The sequence below is a fragment of the Aspergillus japonicus genome, assembly GCF_003184785.1.
Source record: "Aspergillus japonicus CBS 114.51 unplaced genomic scaffold BO86scaffold_9, whole genome shotgun sequence".
Taxonomy (NCBI): domain Eukaryota; kingdom Fungi; phylum Ascomycota; class Eurotiomycetes; order Eurotiales; family Aspergillaceae; genus Aspergillus; species Aspergillus japonicus.
Window position 1 is genome coordinate 344,184 of NW_020291646.1, and position 20,568 is coordinate 364,751.

At 55.4% G+C, this 20,568-nt stretch overlaps 4 protein-coding genes across 4 annotated transcripts; 3 read left to right on the forward strand and 1 right to left on the reverse strand.

The window, feature by feature from the left end:
* Positions 1-3,209: 3,209 nt before the first annotated feature.
* BO86DRAFT_397218 (uncharacterized protein) lies at positions 3,210-3,581 on the forward strand (the record flags this gene model as incomplete). The annotated part of the gene is made up of 1 exon (XM_025673490.1): positions 3,210-3,581. One exon carries the CDS (start codon positions 3,210-3,212, stop codon positions 3,579-3,581), a length of 372 nt encoding a protein of 123 aa, XP_025530252.1.
* Positions 3,582-6,199: 2,618 nt separating this feature from the next.
* On the forward strand, positions 6,200-10,413 carry BO86DRAFT_333349 (ABC transporter ATP-binding protein). Its single transcript, XM_025668808.1, has one exon. The coding sequence runs from the start codon at positions 6,408-6,410 to the stop codon at positions 10,395-10,397; it is 3,990 nt and encodes a 1,329-aa protein (XP_025530253.1). The 5' UTR covers positions 6,200-6,407; the 3' UTR covers positions 10,398-10,413.
* A 2,617-nt stretch (positions 10,414-13,030) lies between these two features.
* BO86DRAFT_454394 (MFS siderophore iron transporter) lies at positions 13,031-15,640 on the reverse strand. Its single transcript, XM_025677056.1, has 3 exons — positions 15,029-15,640; positions 14,244-14,854; positions 13,031-14,183 (listed from the first exon to the last, which is right to left on the reverse strand). Exons 1-3 carry the CDS (start codon positions 15,295-15,297, stop codon positions 13,252-13,254), a joined length of 1,812 nt encoding a protein of 603 aa, XP_025530254.1. The 5' UTR covers positions 15,298-15,640; the 3' UTR covers positions 13,031-13,251.
* Positions 15,641-18,653: 3,013 nt separating this feature from the next.
* Positions 18,654-20,418, forward strand: BO86DRAFT_416905 (FAD-binding oxidoreductase; the record flags this gene model as incomplete). The annotated part of the gene is made up of 5 exons (XM_025675002.1): positions 18,654-18,935; positions 18,984-19,197; positions 19,253-19,653; positions 19,703-20,079; positions 20,145-20,418. 5 exons carry the CDS (start codon positions 18,654-18,656, stop codon positions 20,416-20,418), a joined length of 1,548 nt encoding a protein of 515 aa, XP_025530255.1.
* Between the last annotated feature and the right edge of the window lie 150 nt (positions 20,419-20,568).

Sequence of the window (20,568 nt, forward strand, 5' to 3'; positions counted from 1 at the left end):
TGACTGTATGGGCTCTGACATACCAGTCCGGCTGGGTACTCTGAAGATACTGTTGCAAGGTATGATGCACCAACCGTACTTGTGCGTGGTCCTCCATTCCGTCCACCGAGAGTAACCCGCAGCAGCTACTAATTATGAGTCTGAGAGGGGATAGCTTGTCCCGATCCCAAGACTCATCATCGGTCGCCAAAGCGTGTCGCAACTCCAGTGCACTGAGTGGGCGGTACGCGCAAGCCACCCAGCGCAAGGCACGGAGCGCGAGATCTTTTCGGGCCGCAGACTGGTGGGACAACGCATCAAAGGACTTGTCATACGCGTCACCCAAATCGCTACTCAGCGTCTTCAAGCTTTTCCGGATACCAGTTCGACTGATCTGATCGCGAATGTTCTGAAGATGAAGGACTGCCAACAGAAACCTGTGTGCTCATTAGCAGTTGTGGGTCAAAGGGAGGCATAGCATTATGCTCCTACATTCCGCCTGCTTGGCTGACAATCGTGTTGCATATCTCTTCTTCGAGCTGCTGATCTAAGAGGTCCACCATCATGTCGTCGGACTTTAGAACATACAAAACATGCGATCGGACGTCTTCGCTGTCCGCCGCATATTCTAGTACAAGACTGTTTCCTGCGGGAAAGGGTTCAGGTCTCGATCGACTAGTCACAAAGACCCGTGCCCCATTTTGAGCAAGCTTATCCAGGAGGCGGATCAGATGTCTTGTTTGCGTCATATCTGCGGGGCTAAACTCGTCCAGTGCATCGATCAGAACAAAGGGAGATTTGAACAAACTGCAAATCTCATTCATGATGACCTCAAGCTCCGTGACAACGGGCTGCCGGTTCTCTCGCCGGCACTTGTCGTATAATGCATCGAGGGATTGTGGAAGACTGTTCAAAAGCCCAGCAAAAGTCTTGATCATGCACCCAAGCACGAGCACCATTGGCTGCGACGTCCGCATTCGATAGTCGCAATAATAATACGCGGCAGCAGCATCGGGTCCGGTGTGTGAGCGTTTGATCTCATCAATAACAAACGACCTGTGCCATATCAGCAAGCCAGTACATCCTACACAATGTCTGTTATGATTACATCAACGTCGACTTTCCAGTGCCTGGCCCGCCAATACACCACAGAATATCTGTTGAGGAATCGGTTTCAAGCCATAGTCGAAATTGGGATTGAGCGAAGATCCATCTGCCCGTTCCGGGCGTTCGACGTCCTTGGATCTCATGATGGCGTCCTGGTCCTTGGCCGCGCGTGAGCCATTCGAGGATCTCGATTTGCCGCTCGTCTTGCCCGAGGTTAGAACTGTGACCAATCACACTGAAAGCTAACTTCGTCGACCTGTCGCCCCTACCACATCAGTGCCTCTAATAGTGTAGCACTGGGTGGCCTTGCGACCAAGCTTGAGCGACGGTACACTAAGGTCATGTGCCAATCATTGCGATTCCAGTGTCAGCTGTTTCCTAGCAGCAGACAAAGATCGACAACGCTCACTATGATCACGGAAGCTAGAGAGTTCTGTTATATCTTGGAATCACCGTCATACAACTCAAATGAGCTAGGCATGCCCCTGCCTACAGCGTGGTCCACAATCGACCGACCATTTTTCACCACGGGCAAAGGCATGAAGAGGCGTGGTAGGAGCGACAAATACCGGAACAAGCAACCTGATAAAGATCTTTGCTCACCTGTTATGCCGCGACTAATTTCCTTCACACGCTCTTCGATCTCCGTCAGTTGCCCGACTGCTTTCGCGAATTTGGACACGTTCTCCAACAACGAGACTAATTCTTTTGTCTTGTCCTGGTATATCTTGACTGACTCTACGGATAACGACGCTGCTTCAGCAATTTTATGCATCCTCTCCGACATCTGCATTTGGAGCTGCAGGATCGTGGTCACCTCTGCGGGAGTCTGCGAGAGTAGAGCCCTTTGATGGTCAGTGGGCGAGAGCGAAAGTGTCAGGACGTGCGTTGCCTACCACCCTTCGACAGTCAACGAGAAATTGAACAGCTGGTTGCATTGCCGGACCCGTGCAATGATGCTTTCGACCTTTTCCTTCTCGAGGTGCCATAAAAGCTTCTTTGTCAACCCGACCGGTTTTCTGAGCATGCGGATCAGCTCGAGCAGAGACTTTTCGCACGATTTGATGGTTTGCAGAAGCACAGCTTCGGTCGTCTGAAATCGGTCGCTCGTCATGCAGGACGAATCGAGGAATGTGTACATCCGATCCAAGACCTGGGACAAGGCCCCCACTTCGTCGAGATAATCTTGGACATCCTCGCGTGCAGACTTGAAATTTGAGACGTAAGATTGGAGCACTGGGGCTACTTGCAGAGCTAGACCGATCAGCCCCGCCACCCCGGATGATATCGACAGGGGATCCATTTGTAAGGGATACGATGCAGGCAATCTGCAGATCAACCATGGGAAAAGGTCTGAGCTGAAGAGAAATTGAGTTAGTGTGGCTTACCCCGCACATTAGTCGGACATGCCAAGACTATCGCTCATTTGGCTTGAGATTGAACCGAGTCGGAGTATATGTACAAGCAGTCGGGATTAATATTGGGAAGGTCAACCACGGTAACGAAGGCAGATGCTATTCTTACTGGAAGGAAAAGGAAGGCGGGGTGTAGGATTCGTTCGAGGCCTGCGAGAGGTACAAATTCATGTGCTGTGTCTCGGCTTTGACATTTGCCAGTGAATCTCATATTCCATTGGATTTGCGGTACGACAAATATCGGGGTATGTTGCTCGCCATATACCCCGTTCTATCACTTGAAAAGTATGCCCTCACACTGAAAAGACCCTCTCTGCGTTTTGGCTTTCCTTGCCTGCTGTCATCTCACTTCTTCCCACTACCCATGATCAATATTCTCCGCACTGCACAGCTCTTTCCTCCAACAACACTCAACAACATCCATTCCAGCCAAGATCACCCCTTCAATCACGGCGGAGATATATTTCTCTTGCCTTCCCAGTGACACTCTGAGGGGCATTTTCAGCCACATTATGCCCCAGAACTAGAACCGATTCAAGTAGCAGTGGCGATGCCTTGAACTCCGCCTCGTGTCCGTAAGCCATCCAACCCGTACATGTCATGCCCAATATTTTGATATTTACTCCCTGACAGAAGGATTCAACGTCGTCATTTCCCACTTTGCCCTGCTCGAGATGGATTGCGCCAGCTTGGAAAGGGTCATGCACGATGACCAAACGGGAGGCTCTTCAAGGACTCTTCACACAGAAGATCTTGTGCGAAATTTCCGAGGGGCAGCTTGACTCCTGCTCTCTCCTCGTGCCCATCATGGATGAGTTGGAGGCACATGTTTCGACTCCTAGGACAAGTGCAGATCATCTCGAAGACATCATGGCTGTTACGGTCAAGAATCCCTGCCACTGTGTAATGTCGTTCTCGGGCCGTATCAGAATATGCCAGCAGTTTCTCAGTCCCAATTTGCCAGGCCCCGTGCTTCACCGTCTGAATGGGCAAGAGCTCATCATCGCCGTGTGCACTGGACACCTCGAGGTGGTACGCGCGTTAATCAGTCGCGGTTGCGATGTCAACAGTTACAATTAGCTTGGCAGATTGACATTGCTCGGTTGCTCTTGGACAAAGGAGCCAGCTCAAAATTTGGTGGCCTTGCGAGCGACCCACTAGCCGCCGCTGCAACATGGAGAGATGAGCAAACTATGAAACTCCTTTTGACATATCCAACAGTTGATGTCAACGTGAGATGCAACGTCGGCACTCCATTGTTCTGGGCCTGCCAGTCGGGAAACCTCAGTCTCGCGGGATTCTTTTTGCGTCACCCTCAGATTGACTGGCGTATTGGGAATGAGGGCGACGTGACACCTCTTGGCGCGGCTGCTGGAGGAGGATTTTGCAGATCGTCCAGTCGTTTTCCACTTGTTAGAGGACCAAGTCACCTCTGCTGATTGATTGATCCCTTGTGGAGAGCACTTGTGAAGGACGAAGTCGAGATTGTGCAGCTTATACTTGATGCACTTGGACAGTGGAACCACAATTTCATCTCCGAAAGCCTTCGAAATACGGGTCTCTCTATGCTTTGGTGACGACAAGTTGCCAATGCTTCAAGGTTGTACGCTTGCTCCTGCAGCGCAAGGATGTGGATCCCAACGGTAGGATATGTGCCATCTCATGTGCCATCTCATCACAAAGGCAAAACTCTATCACAAGCTGTGTAAATTGAAGAAGTAGAGTTTTTGCAGCCTCTCCTGCAGCGAGAAGACTTGGGCCCTAACATCTTGGATTCTAACATGCAGGAATCCGACCAGGTGACTGCTCTCCACAATGCTGTCTCACACTGCGAGATGCCGAGGGTTGATGCTCTCTTGGCAGACAGCCGTGTCGATCCCAACGCTTCAAATTTTCAAGGTGATGCTCACTCTCCCTGGCGGCCCCATCTAGCGAGGTGGACATTGTCGGAAGGTTCTCAGTCGGCCCGACGTGAGAGTAAACGATGTAGACATTACAAGCACTCTGCTGTCTCATACACCGCGGAAGAGGGATATCTGGAGGTGGTCAAGCTGTTACTCCAGCGGCCCGACGTCAATGTCAGTGTGGTCGGTGACTATGGATACACTCCTATTTTCTGGGCGTCAATCAAGGGAAAGCATCAGATCGTTCATCGATTGTTCGAGCATGTCCATGGGGAGAATTGTCTCATGTGTGCGGCAACAAAAGGTTGCTTGCTAGTGGTCGTGTTGTTGATTGAGTTCGAGGCGAATCCGGCGCTCAGAGGTGCTCGTGGGCGAACTGCATTGGAGTGGGCTGTCAGAAATAACCACGATGAGATCCGGGGTGTGCTACATGCCTACATGCTGCAGCGAGAGTCGCCGATAGAGGTGAGATCAACCCTCGAAAATGCGTGCACATCCTGGTTGTTTCCCGTGTCCAGTCCACTCTCACCTGGTCTTCACACAACTGGTAATTTGGACTATTTGCGTTCAGGTGTACCTCAAGGCCGGTTAGTTTACTCTAAATTTCTTGTCTTCCCTCTGTTGTTGTTACCTGGTGGGTGCTGCGATATCGGTGCCAAGCATGGTCACATGTGGTGAGCCCTGCAGCCTGAGGCATGCAAATCGAGGCATGCAAACCGTTGTACAGCATGATTGATTCCAGAAAAGTCCAGGTTGTCGAATGCTACGTACAGTACATGTACTGTAGTACATGGTAGTAGATTAACTGCAGTCCAAGCACACAATAACAAGGCGAATTCGCCATACCCGCCGTAGCCTGCAGCGATGGACGTGAGGTCAGTGTAAGTGCTCCGACCTCCGATCGGAGACTGACTCAAGACTGACTCAAGCCACCACCACCACCACCAGCTCCTCCTCCTGCTTCCGAGTGGTCTTATTTTTTTTTTTTTTTTTTTTCGCTTTGCCGCGTGGTTGACAAGGAAGTTCCGGCAAAGGGAGGGAAGAATGGGCTGTCTCACTTGCCTCGAACTCCACTTTTCCCATCCCACCATCCACCCCCCTCCCATTCGGCGTGAGCAAGTGAAGGTGACTTCAAGGAAAGATTATCAGATTAGATTTCCCGAATCTGGTTCCGACCAAGTTCCAACGAACCAACACCGGCCACTTCGCCATCCAGAGAATTCTGGAGAGGTGATCCAGGATCCATGGCTGGGCCGGGAAATTATCTGATCCTGTCTATCTTGCCGGGCTAATGCGAGGGGAGTCTAGTGCAGTGGGACAGGCTGGGGCTGTTCACCAATAAATTGGCTGATTGATATGGAGCGGGAGGAAGAATTTTCGGGGCCCGCCGCACGGTACCAGCTGATACCAGCTGATACATCCAGTAACCCGTGGATACCACCCATACCGTGCGTACATACCATACATACGCCCATACCAGCCGTTACATACCCTGACATACCCAGACATGCCCTGACATGCCCTAACATACCTCCAAGTGGGGACTGATTGATTATCTTGGGCTCCTCTTTGGCTCCTCTTTTTCTCTTCGGTGCCAATTCTTTACCCTTCTAGCCAAGCAGCCAAGCAGGTCCGAAATTCCTCACCTTACGTAACGGTGGTGACTTGGTCCCCTGTCAATCTTCCATTCTTCAGTAGCGGCAGCTGCTCTTTCACGGGCTCCATTTCTCTGCATCTTCTTTCCCCTCCCTCTCCTTCTCCCCTCTCCTCTCCTCTCCTCTCCTCTCCTCTCCTCTCCTCTCTACCTGTCCTCTTCTCCATCCGAAGTGTGCATGCGATCTCCCTTTGCGAGTGCAGGCAATTCCTAAGGGCGTAGCACCTGCACCGTCCCCTGCATGGCTGGCCACCTGTGAATCGCGCCTCATCTTGCCCTTTCCCCGCACGCCAACCTCCCATTCATCACCACCACCACCACCACCTCCTCCTCCTCCTCTCCGTCAACATGTTCCTCAAGAAGCTGGCGGGCTTTCCCCGTCTGCTGTTGGCCGGCAATCCCACCAAATATGAGGTCGGCACTCTCCTGACCGGCATCGTCGCCGCCATTGGCGCTGGCGTCCCCTTCCCCATTATCGGTATCATCTTCGGTGAATTGCTCGACAACTTCAACTCCATCTCCTGCGCGGAATCCAACGGCGAAAGTGACGACTCCGACCAGAGCAGCATCAACCACGAGATTCTCCTGATCGTCTACCTGGGCATCGCGCAATTCGTCCTGATCTACGTCCACCTGACCTGCTGGACCCTCTCCGGGGCTCGCCTGTCCCAGCGTCTGCGCGAGAAATACCTCCGCAACCTCATCCGCCAGGAACCCTCCTACTTCGACAAGCTCCCCCCGGGCGAAGTGGCCTCCCGACTCAGCAGTGACATCCAGACCATCCGCTCGGGCACCAGCGAGAAGGTCGGCATCGTGCTGTCCAGTATCTCCTTCTTCGTGACCGCCTACATCGTCGCCTTCATCAAGGACTGGAAGCTGGCCGCCGAGCTCCTGTCCCTGATCCCCGCCTACTTCCTCATGTCCTTCATCGGCAGCCACTACATCGAGAAATACTCCGGCTCCATGTCCGACTACGCCGCCACCGCCGCCTCCATCGCCTCCGAGGCCCTCAACAACCTGGTCGTCGTCCAGGCCTTTGGCGCCAACGTCCGGCTCGAGAAGAAGTTCGCCTCCGCGCTCAAGTCCGCCGAGACCGAGGGGCTGAAGAAGGCGACCGCCGTCGGGGTACAGGCCGGGTTCTTATACTTCATCGCCTACTCGGCCAACGGTCTGGCCTTCTGGCAGGGCGCGAAGCAGGTTGCGGCCAATGTCCGCGACGGCACCAGTGGCGTCAGCGTCGGCGCCGTCTTCACCGTCATCTTTATCCTGGTCGAAGCCACCCTCCTGCTCAGTCAGACGGCGCCCTTCCTCCATCTGTTCATCGCCGGTGTCGCATCCTACGAGAAGCTGCGCGAGGACATGGACCGCCAGCCGCAGATCGACGCCACCACCACCGAGGGCCTGCGGCTGCCCGACGGACAGGCCCAGGGCGGCTTCGAGCTCAAGGACGTGACCTTTGTCTACCCCTCGCGCCCGGAGATCACCGTGCTGGACAAGGTCAGCCTCAGCATTCCCGCCAAGAAGCACACCGCGCTGGTCGGCTTGTCCGGCAGCGGCAAGTCGACCATCGCCGGCCTAGTGACGCGGTTGTACGATCCCGTCGACGGCCAGATTCTGTTCGATGGACACGACCTGCGCGACATCAACACCCGCGATCTGCGCAGCTACCTGAGTCTCGTGCAGCAGGAGCCCTCGTTGCTCGATCGCTCGCTGCTGGAGAACATCGCCCACGGCCTAATGAACTCGAGCAACCCGGAGCATCACCGTTTCAAGGAAACGCTCCTCACCACCCAGCTGGAGGAACTCGCCGCGGAGGTGCGCGAGGGTAAGGATCTGATGGCGGCGGCGCAGAGTCGCGGCGCCGAGGTTCTGGAGGTGGTGCAGATGGTCAAGCACGCGGCCACGCTGGCCGATGCCGACACCTTCATCAGCGCCCTGCAGTATGGATACGGCACGATGGTGGGGTCGAGTGGCCGACTGATCAGCGGTGGACAGAAGCAGCGCGTCTCGTTGGCGCGTGCCCTGATCAAAGACCCTGCCGTGCTGATTCTCGACGAGGCCACCGCGTCGCTGGACTCGCGCAGTGAGCAGCGCATCCAGCGCGCCATCAACAACATCGCCAGCGGCCGCACCATGATCACCATCGCCCATCGCCTGTCGACCATCACCGGCGCCGACAACATCGTCGTCATGCACAAGGGTACGATCGTCGAGCAGGGCGACCACGCCACGCTAATGGCCCGGGGCGGCGCGTATGCCGACCTCGTCAAGCTGCAGGGCATGTCCTCGACCTCAGACAAGGACGATGCTCCCGCGGCCGACACCGCCAGCCGATCGGACCAGCCCTCGTTGACGGACGTCGAGATCGAGAACGAAAAGGCCAGCCTAGCCAACACGGATGAACCCACGGAAAAGAGCCCGGCAGTGCACGAAGGCCCGGCCTCGGACGCCAGCAACAATGCCCCCGATGCTAACGAAGAGGCGGATCCCGAAGAGCTCAACACCCCGAAGAAGTCCCTCTGGGCGCTGGCCAAGGGCTACGCGCCGGCCCTCCGTCCCCACCTCCTGTACATCCTCCTCGCCCTGATCGGCTCGGCCATCGTCGGTGGCGCCTTCTCGGGCGAAGCCGTCATCTTCGGTAACACGGTGGGCAGCCTGAACCCGTGCAAGGGGGCGTCGAGCATCAGCAGCAGCGGCAACTTCTACGGACTGATGTTCTTCATCCTGGCGATCATCGAGTTCTTCGCCAACGTGGTTAGCTGGGCGGGCTTCGGGCGCATCTCTGAGAAGATTGTGTACACGGTGCGGGTGCTGTCGTTCCGGTCGCTGTTCGAGCAGGACCTGCAGTGGCACCAGTCCGAGGGCCGCACGCCGGCGCTGCTGCTCTCGTTCATCACGCGCGACGGCCAGGCGCTGGCCGGGCTGAGCGGCTCCGTCATCGGCACCGTCATCTCCATCACCATCAACCTGATCGCCGCCATCGTCATGACCCACATCATCGCCTGGCGCATCGCCCTCGTGTGTCTGGCCCTCGTGCCGCTGCTGCTGGGCGCCGGCCTCATGGAACTGCGCGTGCTCGGCAAGTTCGAGGAGAAGCACGAGAACGCCTACACCAAGTCCGTCGACATCGGCGTCGAGGCCATCACCTCCATCAAGGCGGTCGCCTCGCTGGCCCTCGAGGAGGTCACCCTGCGCACCTACCGCCGCTCGCTGCGGGGACCCCGCAAGGAGACCCTGCAGGTGACGCTGCAGGCCAGCTTCTGGCAGGCGATGACCTACTTTTTGGGGAACATGGTCAACGCCCTGGCCTACTGGTGGGGCGCCAAGCAGATCTCCAACGGCAACTACACGCAGACCCAGTTTTTGATTGTGGTGTTCTCCCTGCTGGTCAGCGCCCTGCTGTGGAGCCAGATGTTCGCGCTGGCGCCCGAGCTGACGGCGTCCAAGGGCGCCATGGCGCGCATTTTGGGGCTGATCGAGATCGGCTCCGACAAGATGCGCGGCAACGTGGACCGGCTGCCGCCCGCGCTGTCCGGGGACATCGAGTCCGACGCGGGTGTGCACGAGAAGCGCGTCGGCGGGGGCAGCGGCGGTGCCTCCACCGTGCAGCTCCGCGACGTGCACTTCTCGTACCCGGCGCGCCCGGACATCAAGGTGCTGAACGGGCTGAGCGTGGACATCCCGGCGGGCAAGTTCGCCGCGCTGGTGGGCCCCTCCGGCGCGGGCAAGTCGACGATCATCTCGCTGGTGGAGCGGCTGTACACGCCGTCGGCCGGGTCGATCCTGGTCGACAACCTGGACGTGACGCAGACGCGGGGCGTGTCCTTCCGGGACACGATCTCGCTGGTGCCGCAGGAGAGCGTGCTGTTCGAGGGCACGATCGAGTTCAACATCAGCCTCGGCGCGCCGCCGGACCGCGACGTCACCCTCGACGAGATCCAGGAGGCGTGCCGGCTGGCCAACATCCACGACACGATCATGGCCCTACCCGAGGGGTACCAGACCATGTGCGGCCCCAACGGCAGCCAGTTCTCGGGCGGCCAGAAGCAGCGTCTCAGCATCGCGCGCGCGCTGGTTCGCAAGCCCAAGCTGCTGATTCTGGATGAGTCGACCAGCGCGTTGGACGCCGAGAGCGAGAAGTTGCTGCAGGATGGGTTGGAACGGGCTGCGAAGGGCATCACGGTCGTGGCGATTGCTCACCGGCTGAATACGATCCGCAAGGCGGATGTGATCTTCCTGATCGAGGCGGGTCGGTGTGTGGATTCTGGCACGCACGAGGAGCTGCTCGAGCGCTCGGAGAGTTATCGCGCGAATGTGTTGCATCAGACTGTGGCTTAGGGCTGCGCTGTTGCTTGGGGGATATGAAATATAGTATAAAGTGAGTTTTGGGTACGGTAGTTTTAATAATAGAATAGATTTTCGTTTCTCTTCGCATCTCTTGGTATGGATGTATAGGTGGCTCAGTCGGCTCAGACCTCGTCTGCTACATTGCAACTAACGAAAGAGGATGGAACTAGTACCAAAATTTATGTTCCAGGTGAAGGTAAAAGTTTATATGTTCACCATGAAGATGTAATGAAAAATTATGAGACATGAAAGAAAGAAACAAGTCTATAGTGCTCCGCTTTAAGGAGTTAATGTTTATCTCAGTGAGTTGCGAAGAACTTTATCTGGTGCTCAAGTAACACCTTATGAATCTCATAGCTTCGATAACTATATTCAAGTCGAGACAGTAGCTACATAGTTTAGATGTCTCAAGCTTGTCAATACAATGGTTGTTGCATTTCTAGAGATCGATGCACGTACGGTGGGTGCTTTTTGCGCGGACATATATTGCTGCGCCGCAGAATGGCTCAGCAACAATCTGTTACCGTATCTTTCCCCCCAAACCCGATAAAAGTCATGAAGTTTTATAATGATGGGTAGATATGTATCCTCATCCTCGACCCTGATCTTAAACCTCTACTGCAGTATAAAACCCCAACCCGACAGACACCCCAACTGCTAGCACCCCAACTGCTAGCACCCCTCTCCCCTCAATGGAAACCCAAGAAAACACCGCAATACACCCAATACCGCCCATACCACCCACCACGCACCCGCCGCAGACACCTTACCGCCTAGCGCCTTGGCTTCATTATCAGCTGCCCAAAGCAGCTAGCGCAGCCGAGGCCAACTATCTAATCAGATGGCGGCCAGCGACCGCCAGCGACCGCCAGCGACCGCCACCGGGGCCCGCCCACTATCTGATCCGCCGGTTGTCTAATCAGATCGGGGCTGTGGCCCGCCGTGTGATTCGCGTGCAGCAGCGGTTGCGGTTGGGGTTGGATTTAGGTGGGGCGTCTGCTGTGTAACAGTTCTCTGCTTGTATGTATGCAAAGCGGTATAGGATTATGTACTATGTTACACTGCCGCGGTGCTGTTGTGGTTCGGGACTGGGGTTGCACGACAGATGCGGGTATGCTATGTCCTGCTTGCTGATTTACATGCGGGTTTGCTGTGTAATGGCTGTGGAGGTGGTACAGCAGGGAGTTGGTGTGCATTATGTTGTGCAACTTCGATCGCATCTATTGTACTACTACTTATATAGCGTGGTGAGATGTTGTGGCATGTTGTACAGCAGGCTGCAGCGGGTGGTATGTACAGCATTACCGTCTCCACATACATACCGTACACGGGCAGCAGGTGGTGTAACATTACACAGCAGACGCAGCTTACCTTGTTTGAACGTCGGTCGGGCACTCCCTTTAAGAAGGGATGAACAATACTGTACCAACTGCCGTACCATTCTCATTACCATACTCACCGTGACACATTCTCTACGTACGTGCTGAAAACCGGAATTACCCAAACACTCCACCCGGCTTCTACCCACCCACCTGGTGCCCTCGAATTCGCACACTACGGTACGGTAGTCTAGTCAGGATCCGTGGATGGGCGTGCGGCACGATCAGATAAATCTCTGCGCTTGACTTCCGGCTGCAGGTATTCCAGCCCATCTACAGCACTCTGGTGTAAACATGACAATTGCTCGATAATGCAAGCCATTAACCTATAATCAACCCAGACCTAATCATCCATCCCATCCGACTCGACCTCCCAGGAAGTAGCGATACCGGCGCACGGCAACGCATTCGGCAAGCGGAGCTGCACCGGAACCTCACACCCACTCACCCACCCACCCACAACAACAACAGCATCATGATCATAGAATCCACCGTGGGGTGGGCCAGGTAGGAGGAAAACTCCTCTGCCTCCCAATTCCAAGGCCTGTCATGCGCGTCGGCGTCATGTTTACGGAGGGGTCCACTGTCGCTGCCGTGGGCTGCTCAGAGGGAGTTATCTGATCCATTTCTTTCCGGTGTGACTTGAGTCGATTGGTGGTCCAGTTACACCGATCATCATGGCACATAACATCCCTCGTACTAGAGAGTAAACGCGATGGAACTTGTGGTACACTAGACTAGGCAATGGAGGAACTCGAGCACAGAGACTAGTTACGCCACCGTCCCTAGCTGTGAGCATGAGAGCGGAGGAGCGGTGCTACCTGGTCGGGTATCCCTACCCTACCCTGCCCTACCCTGTATACGAGCAGAGTTTTCACTCCTCCTTAGTATCAATACCATTATCGACAATCCTCTTGCTCCCGGTTAGGAATTGAATCTATGGACTGTACCACCACGCCGTATAAGGGGTATGCTAGATCGACCTCTGGAAATTCATGATGATCGGTTGCACGGTCGGCAATCCCGGCACCCGACTGAGACACGCTGTGGCTGAAGCTGCCGCCAATGCCGCCAAGTCGATTCTTGCCCGCCTAAGCTTTGCGTCCAAGAGTCCAAGACTGTCCAAGACGCAGTCCAAGACATCCAAGACTCTCCAAGACACCAAGAAAAGCCAAGTTTGATGTCCCTCCTACAATGTAGATCGTACTCCCACTACAACAAGACAATAAATGCAGGATGCATCATGCAGGCAATGCAGGGGAATTAAAAACTAGCTACATAGGTATAAACTAAACAGCGCGTGGTCACGGACTGCAGATAAAAACGGGGTAACGTGTGAAAACGGCAAAAGGCGCCAGGTATCTGTGATAGGTTTGTGGGACAATGCTTCCTCCCCTTTCCCCTTCTCCTTCTTTTCCTTCTCCCCTTTTGTTGTTGGTGTTGGTGTTGTGGTTTGATACTGCCCCCTACCACACCATACCGTGCACCTGCTTCTTCTTGCGCAGGTCGATGTCGCGGATCATGAACATCCAGATGAACGACAGCGCGAACAACCCTGTGCCCACGGCCAGCATGCGGGTCTGCGCGTAGCCGTACGCCTCCTGGATGGCGGTGCGGACGGCGCTCCCCACCGGGTAGCTGAGCTGGGTGTCGATGTCCTCGTAGATGTCGTCGATGTCCGGGATTGCCGAGGCGGGCAAGTACTTGTACAGGCCCTTCTCGAAGGTGTTGGTCCAGATGGCGCCGGAGATGGTCGAGCCGATGCCGTCAGCCACGGTGCCGACGACGTTCAGCAGCGCCAGGGTGGCCGCGACGTGGCGGTGGTCCACGGCGGCCTCGACGGCCAGCTGCTGCACGAGAATGAACACGGAGCCACCGATCGAGATGAAGATCTGGCACATGACCAGGTACCCGACGTTCTGGTTGGGGCGGCGGAAGTAGATCATCAGGCCCTGGGCGAAGATGTACAGCGGCACGGCCCAGTACAGCAGCCAGCGGAACTTGCCGGTGCGCGAGATCAGCCAGCCGATGAACAGCAGCAGCACGCCCGACACCACGTCGAAGGTGTTGTTCACGTAGCCCGCGTCCGCCACCGACAGGTCGTTGACCACCTGCAGGAACGAGGTGAAGTAGCTGTCCCAGCAGTAGTAGCACACCTGGTACGTCGCGTCCAGCAGGCACGCGCCCAGCACCGTCCGGTCCGTCAGGTACTTCAGCTTCAAGAACGGCACCCGCGCGAAGTAGTACTCCCAGATCGCGAAGAAGATGATCATCGAGAACCCCACCACGATCATCGCGATGATGTACCCCGTCTTCCAGCCGTGCGGCGCCATGCTGGCGATGTCGAAGGGCAGGAAGAAGACCACCAGTCCGGCGGAGAAGAGGATCACGCCGACCACTGCATCCGAAATCAGCGAGAGTCAAGGGGGGTGGGGGGTGGGGGAAAGGGGGACCATACCGTCGAACTCCATGGCCCAGAACCAGATGTTCTGGGTGAGAGTGCGGCCGCTGCGCTCGCGCACGAGGCGGCCCTCCTTCTTGGCCTTGTTGGTGTTGTACCGCAGGATGCAGTAGAGGGGCGCGGCGACGACGGGGAAGATGATGGCGAAGGCGCCGAAGGCCCAGCGCATGCTCATGCCCAGGGCGTCCTCGCCGGCCTTGGGGCCGGCGAAGGCGGAGATGATGTAGGGCGAGGAGGTGAAGGCGTAGGCCAGGGCTCGGTTGCGCAGCTGCGACGCGTCGGCCGTCAGGGTGTCGACGCAGAAGGTGATGCCCGAGAAGCCGACGTTGTAGAAGACGTAGCCCGCGCAGAAGGTCGGCAGGTTGTGGCACGCCGCCATGATGATCAGCCCCATCGTCGAGATGATCGCCATGAACGCGAAGCCCTCGGCTCGCCCCCACACGTCCATCATCTTGGCCAGCGGGATGAAGATCGCCGCCGTGCAGCAGTCGGAGACCACGTAGATGACGTTGAGGAGCGAGTGCGAGTCCCATGCGGAGGTGAGATAGGGGACCAGCGTGGACAGGATCTCGACTTGGAAGGCGTTGACGAAGTAGAGGAACCAGATGCTAGGTTGGGTTAGTGGTTGTTCGGGGGGATGTTGGGCTGAGATTGCGGGTGCTGGGGAGTTGAAAAGAAGGGGGGTCCGGGGGTTCTCCCCCGGAACGGTATATCCCCCCAGTATTCAGGATTGAGGTAGTTGGGAAGGTGAAAAGGTGGGAGAGGGGGCAGGGCAGGCGTACTTGATGAAGACGGCAATCAACGACGCCTTGGTCCAGGTGGCAGTGATGGCCTCGACGGTGAAAGTACCGGCCTGATCCTCGGTCGACTCGGGGTGCTCTTCGTCGGAGTCGGTGTTGGTGCTGTCGGTGGTGGGCGCTACGCCGGCCTCAACATTCTTCTCGCCGGGCAGGGCGCTGCTGGAGCCCTCGACGGGGGAGGGCAGGGTGACGGCGGTGCCGGCCTCATCCGTCGTCGAGCGACGGAAGGGAGCCCGCAACTTGGTGAACATGTTGGAGGGCGGGGTTGGTGAGGGTGGAACTCCGGAGGGATGGGTGGGATGGAAGAACTCGAGCAGGTGAAGCGCAAGGGGCGGTCCATGCCCTTTATAAATGAAGAAATGCAGAAATGGAACCTTGCGTCCGGCTAGCGCAGCGTATAAGCAGTGGTCATCGCCGTGGGGGGGTCGTTTGCCGGGGTGGGCTTTTGGTTTGGTTTTAGGAAGTGTGCTCCGATCCACCAGCCCATCTGATTATGCTGGCTGGGTATGGCTGCGTTAGTGCGCGCAAGTAAGTTTGCGCAGGAGCTACGGTGGGGCAGGCTCGTTTCTTGCCTGAGCAGTGGAAGTGGCTAAGGCTTCGGCCGGCTGAGGGGGGAGAGGGAGAGGGAGAGGGAGAGGGCGAGGGCGAACGGAGAGAAACGGAGCTGTGTTGGCAATGCGAGTGATAGCACTGTATTGCACGTACGTATAGTATTGTACGATGGTAAGGAAGGTGTGGTATCGCGTATGGTAAGGTACTGCCAAGCGGAGCAAAGAGGGGCACTTTGATAGCTCGAAAATTGGCGCCCCTCTGGCTGCATCACACATCCCCACCGTGCGTTCTCAAGCCCTTCCCACCTATCGCTTATTTCTCGGACCGGTCTTGGTTTGCTGTCAGTGGAGAGCAACAAATCTCTCGCCTCGCGGTGAGGGTTTTCTCGGTGAGGGTTGAATACTTATCCAGTGATGACGGTCGTGGCCTCTGGCTTAGGTTATCTGATCGGGATCTTGTCTTATCTGATCCGTGGCCCTGGTATCAGATTTTTCACAGTGTCACCGGTGGGGAGCCTGGGAGACCACCAATTCCAAACAATGCTGAGGCGTCTGACACAGACTACACTACAGACCTCAGTGACTTTTAGTGTTCCACTAGTACGTGGCCTGGCTGCAACGTAAATTGGTCGGGTCGTGATAAATCATTATCTAACTCCCCACCCCGAGAAAACTCTGTAGTCTCCCGATCACTAAATCACAACTCGGTGGGATGACTTGGGAACTGATGAGGATCCAGCATTCATTGAGATGCTTTGCTTGGGAAATGGGATTTGATAAGATGCTTCTCATACTTAGGTATGACAATCTCAGCTACGTTTCTGGAGTTTGGCCTTCGATAACCGAGTAAAGTTCTTCGTAATTTGTGAAAGTAGCGGGCCACGACCAGTCCGATGCACTCAGCATTGAACATGGTGATATTGAACCACTCCTACTATTGCCATTCGGTGTCATCTTGGTCTTGCCACGGTCGCACCAGGCCACACCCGCTACAGCTCGTAGGTGTGATGTCTGCCAGTGGTTTGGTGGTTCCTTGACGTACTCCATGGTTGCCCATAGTCGTGCACTGATGAGCTCCTTCTTCCACTGCAATTGGCGGGACCTCTGCGCAAACGAGATTGCCCTACCGGGGGTTATCCACTCCCCTGCTAGTTCGCCCGACGGCCGAATTGCCGCGACTGGCGATGGGAGTCCAGTGTGAACCCACGCACACACTCGACTCTGTTCGCATCTGGGAGGTAGCCCGACGGCAAGAGGTTTGAGCGGGTACTATGCGTAGGATTACACCTGTGAGAGGTGGGATGACCCCGTGAAGAACGGGTGTGGCTGCATGGTGTGGGCGAATTGCACGTTGTCGTGCCACATGTGGGTAGATTGAGATATTTGTGATGTGTGAGTACTCCAATCGATGCTGGATATGGCGATGGAGGCAAGCTACGAGTCAAGGACGGTGGCAATGGTCGTGATGGTGGTGATGTACTGTTGATGGCGGACATCGCCTTCCGTCAACCTGGTCTCTGAGAGGGGCTCGAGCTCAGTGGCAATCAAACCGCCCAGTGCTGCTGTCGCCTCAGGGGCACACGCACGTCGGACTAGTCGGTGATTATGCTGGAACCGGCAGGGACTAGAACTACTAGTGTCATCATGGCACTGGGTAGGGCCGGCACCGGAGCCCACGAGGCTAGGAGATTGGAAGGATGATGGCGCGGAGGTAGTCGGTGGGTTGACTGGCCTGTTGCCTGCTGCTTCGTTGCTGTGTTTGGCTGACAAGCCGGATACTCACCCTCGTTGTCAAGTGTCGTCTACTCAGAGCTGATGACTCAAATTTTTTCAGTTGGCCATAGAGAATGATGAACACAGCATGTCGTAGCACGTTCGCAGACGACCCACTGGGGGAGCTAGAATGTCAGAGCCGATGTCCGGGCCGTTAACGTGTTGTATCCCACTGCATGATTTTGGCCGGTGTGAAATGATGCTTGAGTTTTCTTCGCGGTGGGGTTGGACTTTTGGAACCCCAAGGACTAGACTTGATAGTCCAGTGTATGGGAGACTAACTCGGGGGTGGCTGCAGCTTGAAGGCCAGTCTTTCTTTTGCAAGCCATGATCTGAATTCGCTGGACTTGTAGTGGTTGACCCTCTTTCATCGCGATTCAACACTCTTTGCTCATTCGTGCTGGATTTGATTCACTCGAAGTCTGGACTGGCACTGCAGAGGAATTGGCTTGAATGAGGCGGGCTGATAGTGTGCGCGGGACTTGGCTGCAAGGCTAGAGCCAAGAGCGTACACTTTTGGGACTCTTCATGTTAGGGTGGGCTTGGCTTGGCTTGGATTCACTCAGACAGTTTTGAGATGTTATTTCGAGAAGTTAGATCTCCACTATATATATCCTCCGGATGTTGGTATGTGAACAATGTACAAGCTCAGGATCTCGACCTTCATTGCGATGTGTAAACAGATGATTCTGACTTCCATTCTGTTTTGAAACAGATGACAGGCATTGCACGTGTGTATTCGATACCTGAATGCAGGCGATCCACATATTATATGTTGATAATCATGCTGAGCCATGTACATATGGTATTTTGCCTTGGCTCCCTCTCTCTTTTCTCAAGTTGCCGCCCCGATGAAGTCTAGAAGATGAATTCGAATGTCTTCTATCATTAAGATCTCAGGATGTATCCTGTACAGTATAGCGGGGAAGTCTCAGGTGTTGCAATCCTCGACACGATCGGCGTAACTCATCATACACTATGAAGGCTGCGATCATGTGACCGTGTCTCCAATCTACGCCATGCTCCTCAAGCCCGGTTGTCTGCATGGCGTTCTGGAGTACACAGAGGGAGTAGAAACTCCGACAGTGGCAGTCGCCGTAAAGAGACAGCGCTCATGGCTCCTTCTCTCCCAAGGAGAGTGTACGACTACCTGCCCTGTTGGTGCCACCACTGATTCACCTCATGATTCCCTGCCCGTTCATTTACCCATCTCCGAACGTCAAGATTTCTCCCTTGACACTTCGACGGAAGGTGATTTAGCTTATATTCTTGCTTCAAACATCATGCAGTTCCCAATCCTCATCACGTGGGCGCTTGTCCTTCTGTCATCCCTTGGACAAGCATCGCCGACCGGCTGCGTCGACGGTCTCTGTCCCAGGACGCGGGCTGAACTGACTGCATTTCAAATCGAAACCGAGCTTGGTCCACTACTCTGCAATTCCTCCAGTGTCTTCGGACCCAACGATCCTCGCTGGCTGGGTGCGACCCTGCGATATGAGGAATACCTGCCTCCCCAGTTCACGGTCATCGCCCAAGTCGGCTGTGAGTCCGATGTCTCCACCGTGGTAGGTGACCTGCTTGGTGCGAATTGACTCTTGGCTAAGGTGAAGTAGATTCAGTATGCGAACAGAAACGGCATCCCTTTCTACACGGTCAACCGAGGCCACGGGTGGCCGATATCTCAGGGAACATTCCGAGGGCTGGGAATCGACCTACGACTGTTGCAGAACGTTACCGTAAACCACGCGAGACAGACTGCCACCGTGCAAGGCGGCACTGAGACACAAAGCCTGATCGATGCGCTCTGGAAAGAGGGTTTAGTCACCAGTAAGTGCCTGGTACTCCTTCATAATCTGGGTAGCTGACGCTGGCTCCACCCCAGCGACCAGTGTCTGCGCGTGCATCGGACATGTTGGCCCAGCCATCGGTGGAGGCCACGGAAGATACCAGGGCCAGTATGGGATGATGAGCGACAACTTTGTGACGTTGAACATTGTTCTGGCCAATGGAAGTTCCATCGTCGTTTCTAGTGATTCCCATCCGGACTTGTTCTGGTCGATGAAAGGGGCTGGTCACAACTTGGGTGTCGTGACGAGCCTCGAGATAAAGGTCTACCCACCCCCGACCAAGACCTGGTACTTTCGGAACTACTTCTACACGAAGGACAAGCTCGAAAGCCTGTTTCAAGCACTCAACAACATAATAGGTGACGGAACACAGCCGCTCGAGCTGGACTTCCATTTCGGCCATTACGAGTGGAACCCGCTTCTTAGCCTCAGCGATGTGAGTCTCCCGACCCCTGCATTGTTGCTTCTCGACTGACAGTAACGAGGCTGTGATTTGGTGGTCATTCAATTTTCTCGGCCCCGAACGTGAAGCAGAAAAATACCTGGCGCCCTTCAACAACCTCGGTCCGATTAACGTTGTCGCAGGCGCCGTGCCCTATCCCGCCATGCCGGATGCGACGCGAAATGGCAGGGTCAGTCTACCCTGTACGAAGGGACTAGCGAAAATGATGTCTACCACCGGTCTCCAGATATTCAACGTGACAGCGTGTCGTCAGGCGTATGATCTGTTCAATACGTACTTGAAGGAGTACCCGGGGCTCAAGCCTTCCATTCTTCTGTTCGAGGCGAATAACCCGGCAGCGGCCCGAGCAATTGACCCTGATAGCTCGGCATTTCCCCATCGTGACGATAATAGTCGGGTGTATGAGTTCAATCCTCCCTCTGGACTACGACTGGGAAAGTGGAGAGCTAACGCTCACGAACTAGGGTCGCGATGATAGCGTATTTGCCCGCCCTCCGTCTTGAGGAACCCGCATCGCAACTTGCCAGCGGTATACTAGACGCTATGCTAGACGGCCAGCCCGACAGAGTGCCAACGACCTATGTCAACTATGCATTTGGCCATGGGTCCCTGGAATCCGTGTACGGCTACGAGGAATGGCGGTTGAAGAAGCTACGGTCCGTCAAGTCCGAGTACGATCCTGACAACAAGTTTTCCTACTATGTGCCCATTGTTCCAGATGCGAAGGATAGTGCATGAGACTGTTGCCTTGTGTACATATTCTAGTTCAGGAGAGCCTTGGAATTTGAAAGAAGGAATCACTTCCTTGAGTCCCATCAGGAAGATATCATTTGACTCTATGCTGCTTGGCAGGGTGCATGGAGACAGGAGAGTATATAGCGGACCATT

Bases quoted from the DNA above. Each gene is read 5' to 3' on its own strand.
- BO86DRAFT_454394 (XM_025677056.1), bottom strand. From the start codon at position 15,297: ATGTTCACCAAGTTGCGGGCTCCCTTCCGTCGCTCGACGACGGATGAG. The intron at 14,855-15,028 runs GTACGCCTGCCC...AACCCAACCTAG, and splicing joins TTGATTGCCGTCTTCATCAA to CATCTGGTTCCTCTACTTCG. The intron at 14,184-14,243 runs GTATGGTCCCCC...TTTCGGATGCAG, and splicing joins CTGGGCCATGGAGTTCGACG to TGGTCGGCGTGATCCTCTTC.
- BO86DRAFT_333349 (XM_025668808.1), top strand. From the start codon at position 6,408: ATGTTCCTCAAGAAGCTGGCGGGCTTTCCCCGTCTGCTGTTGGCCGGC.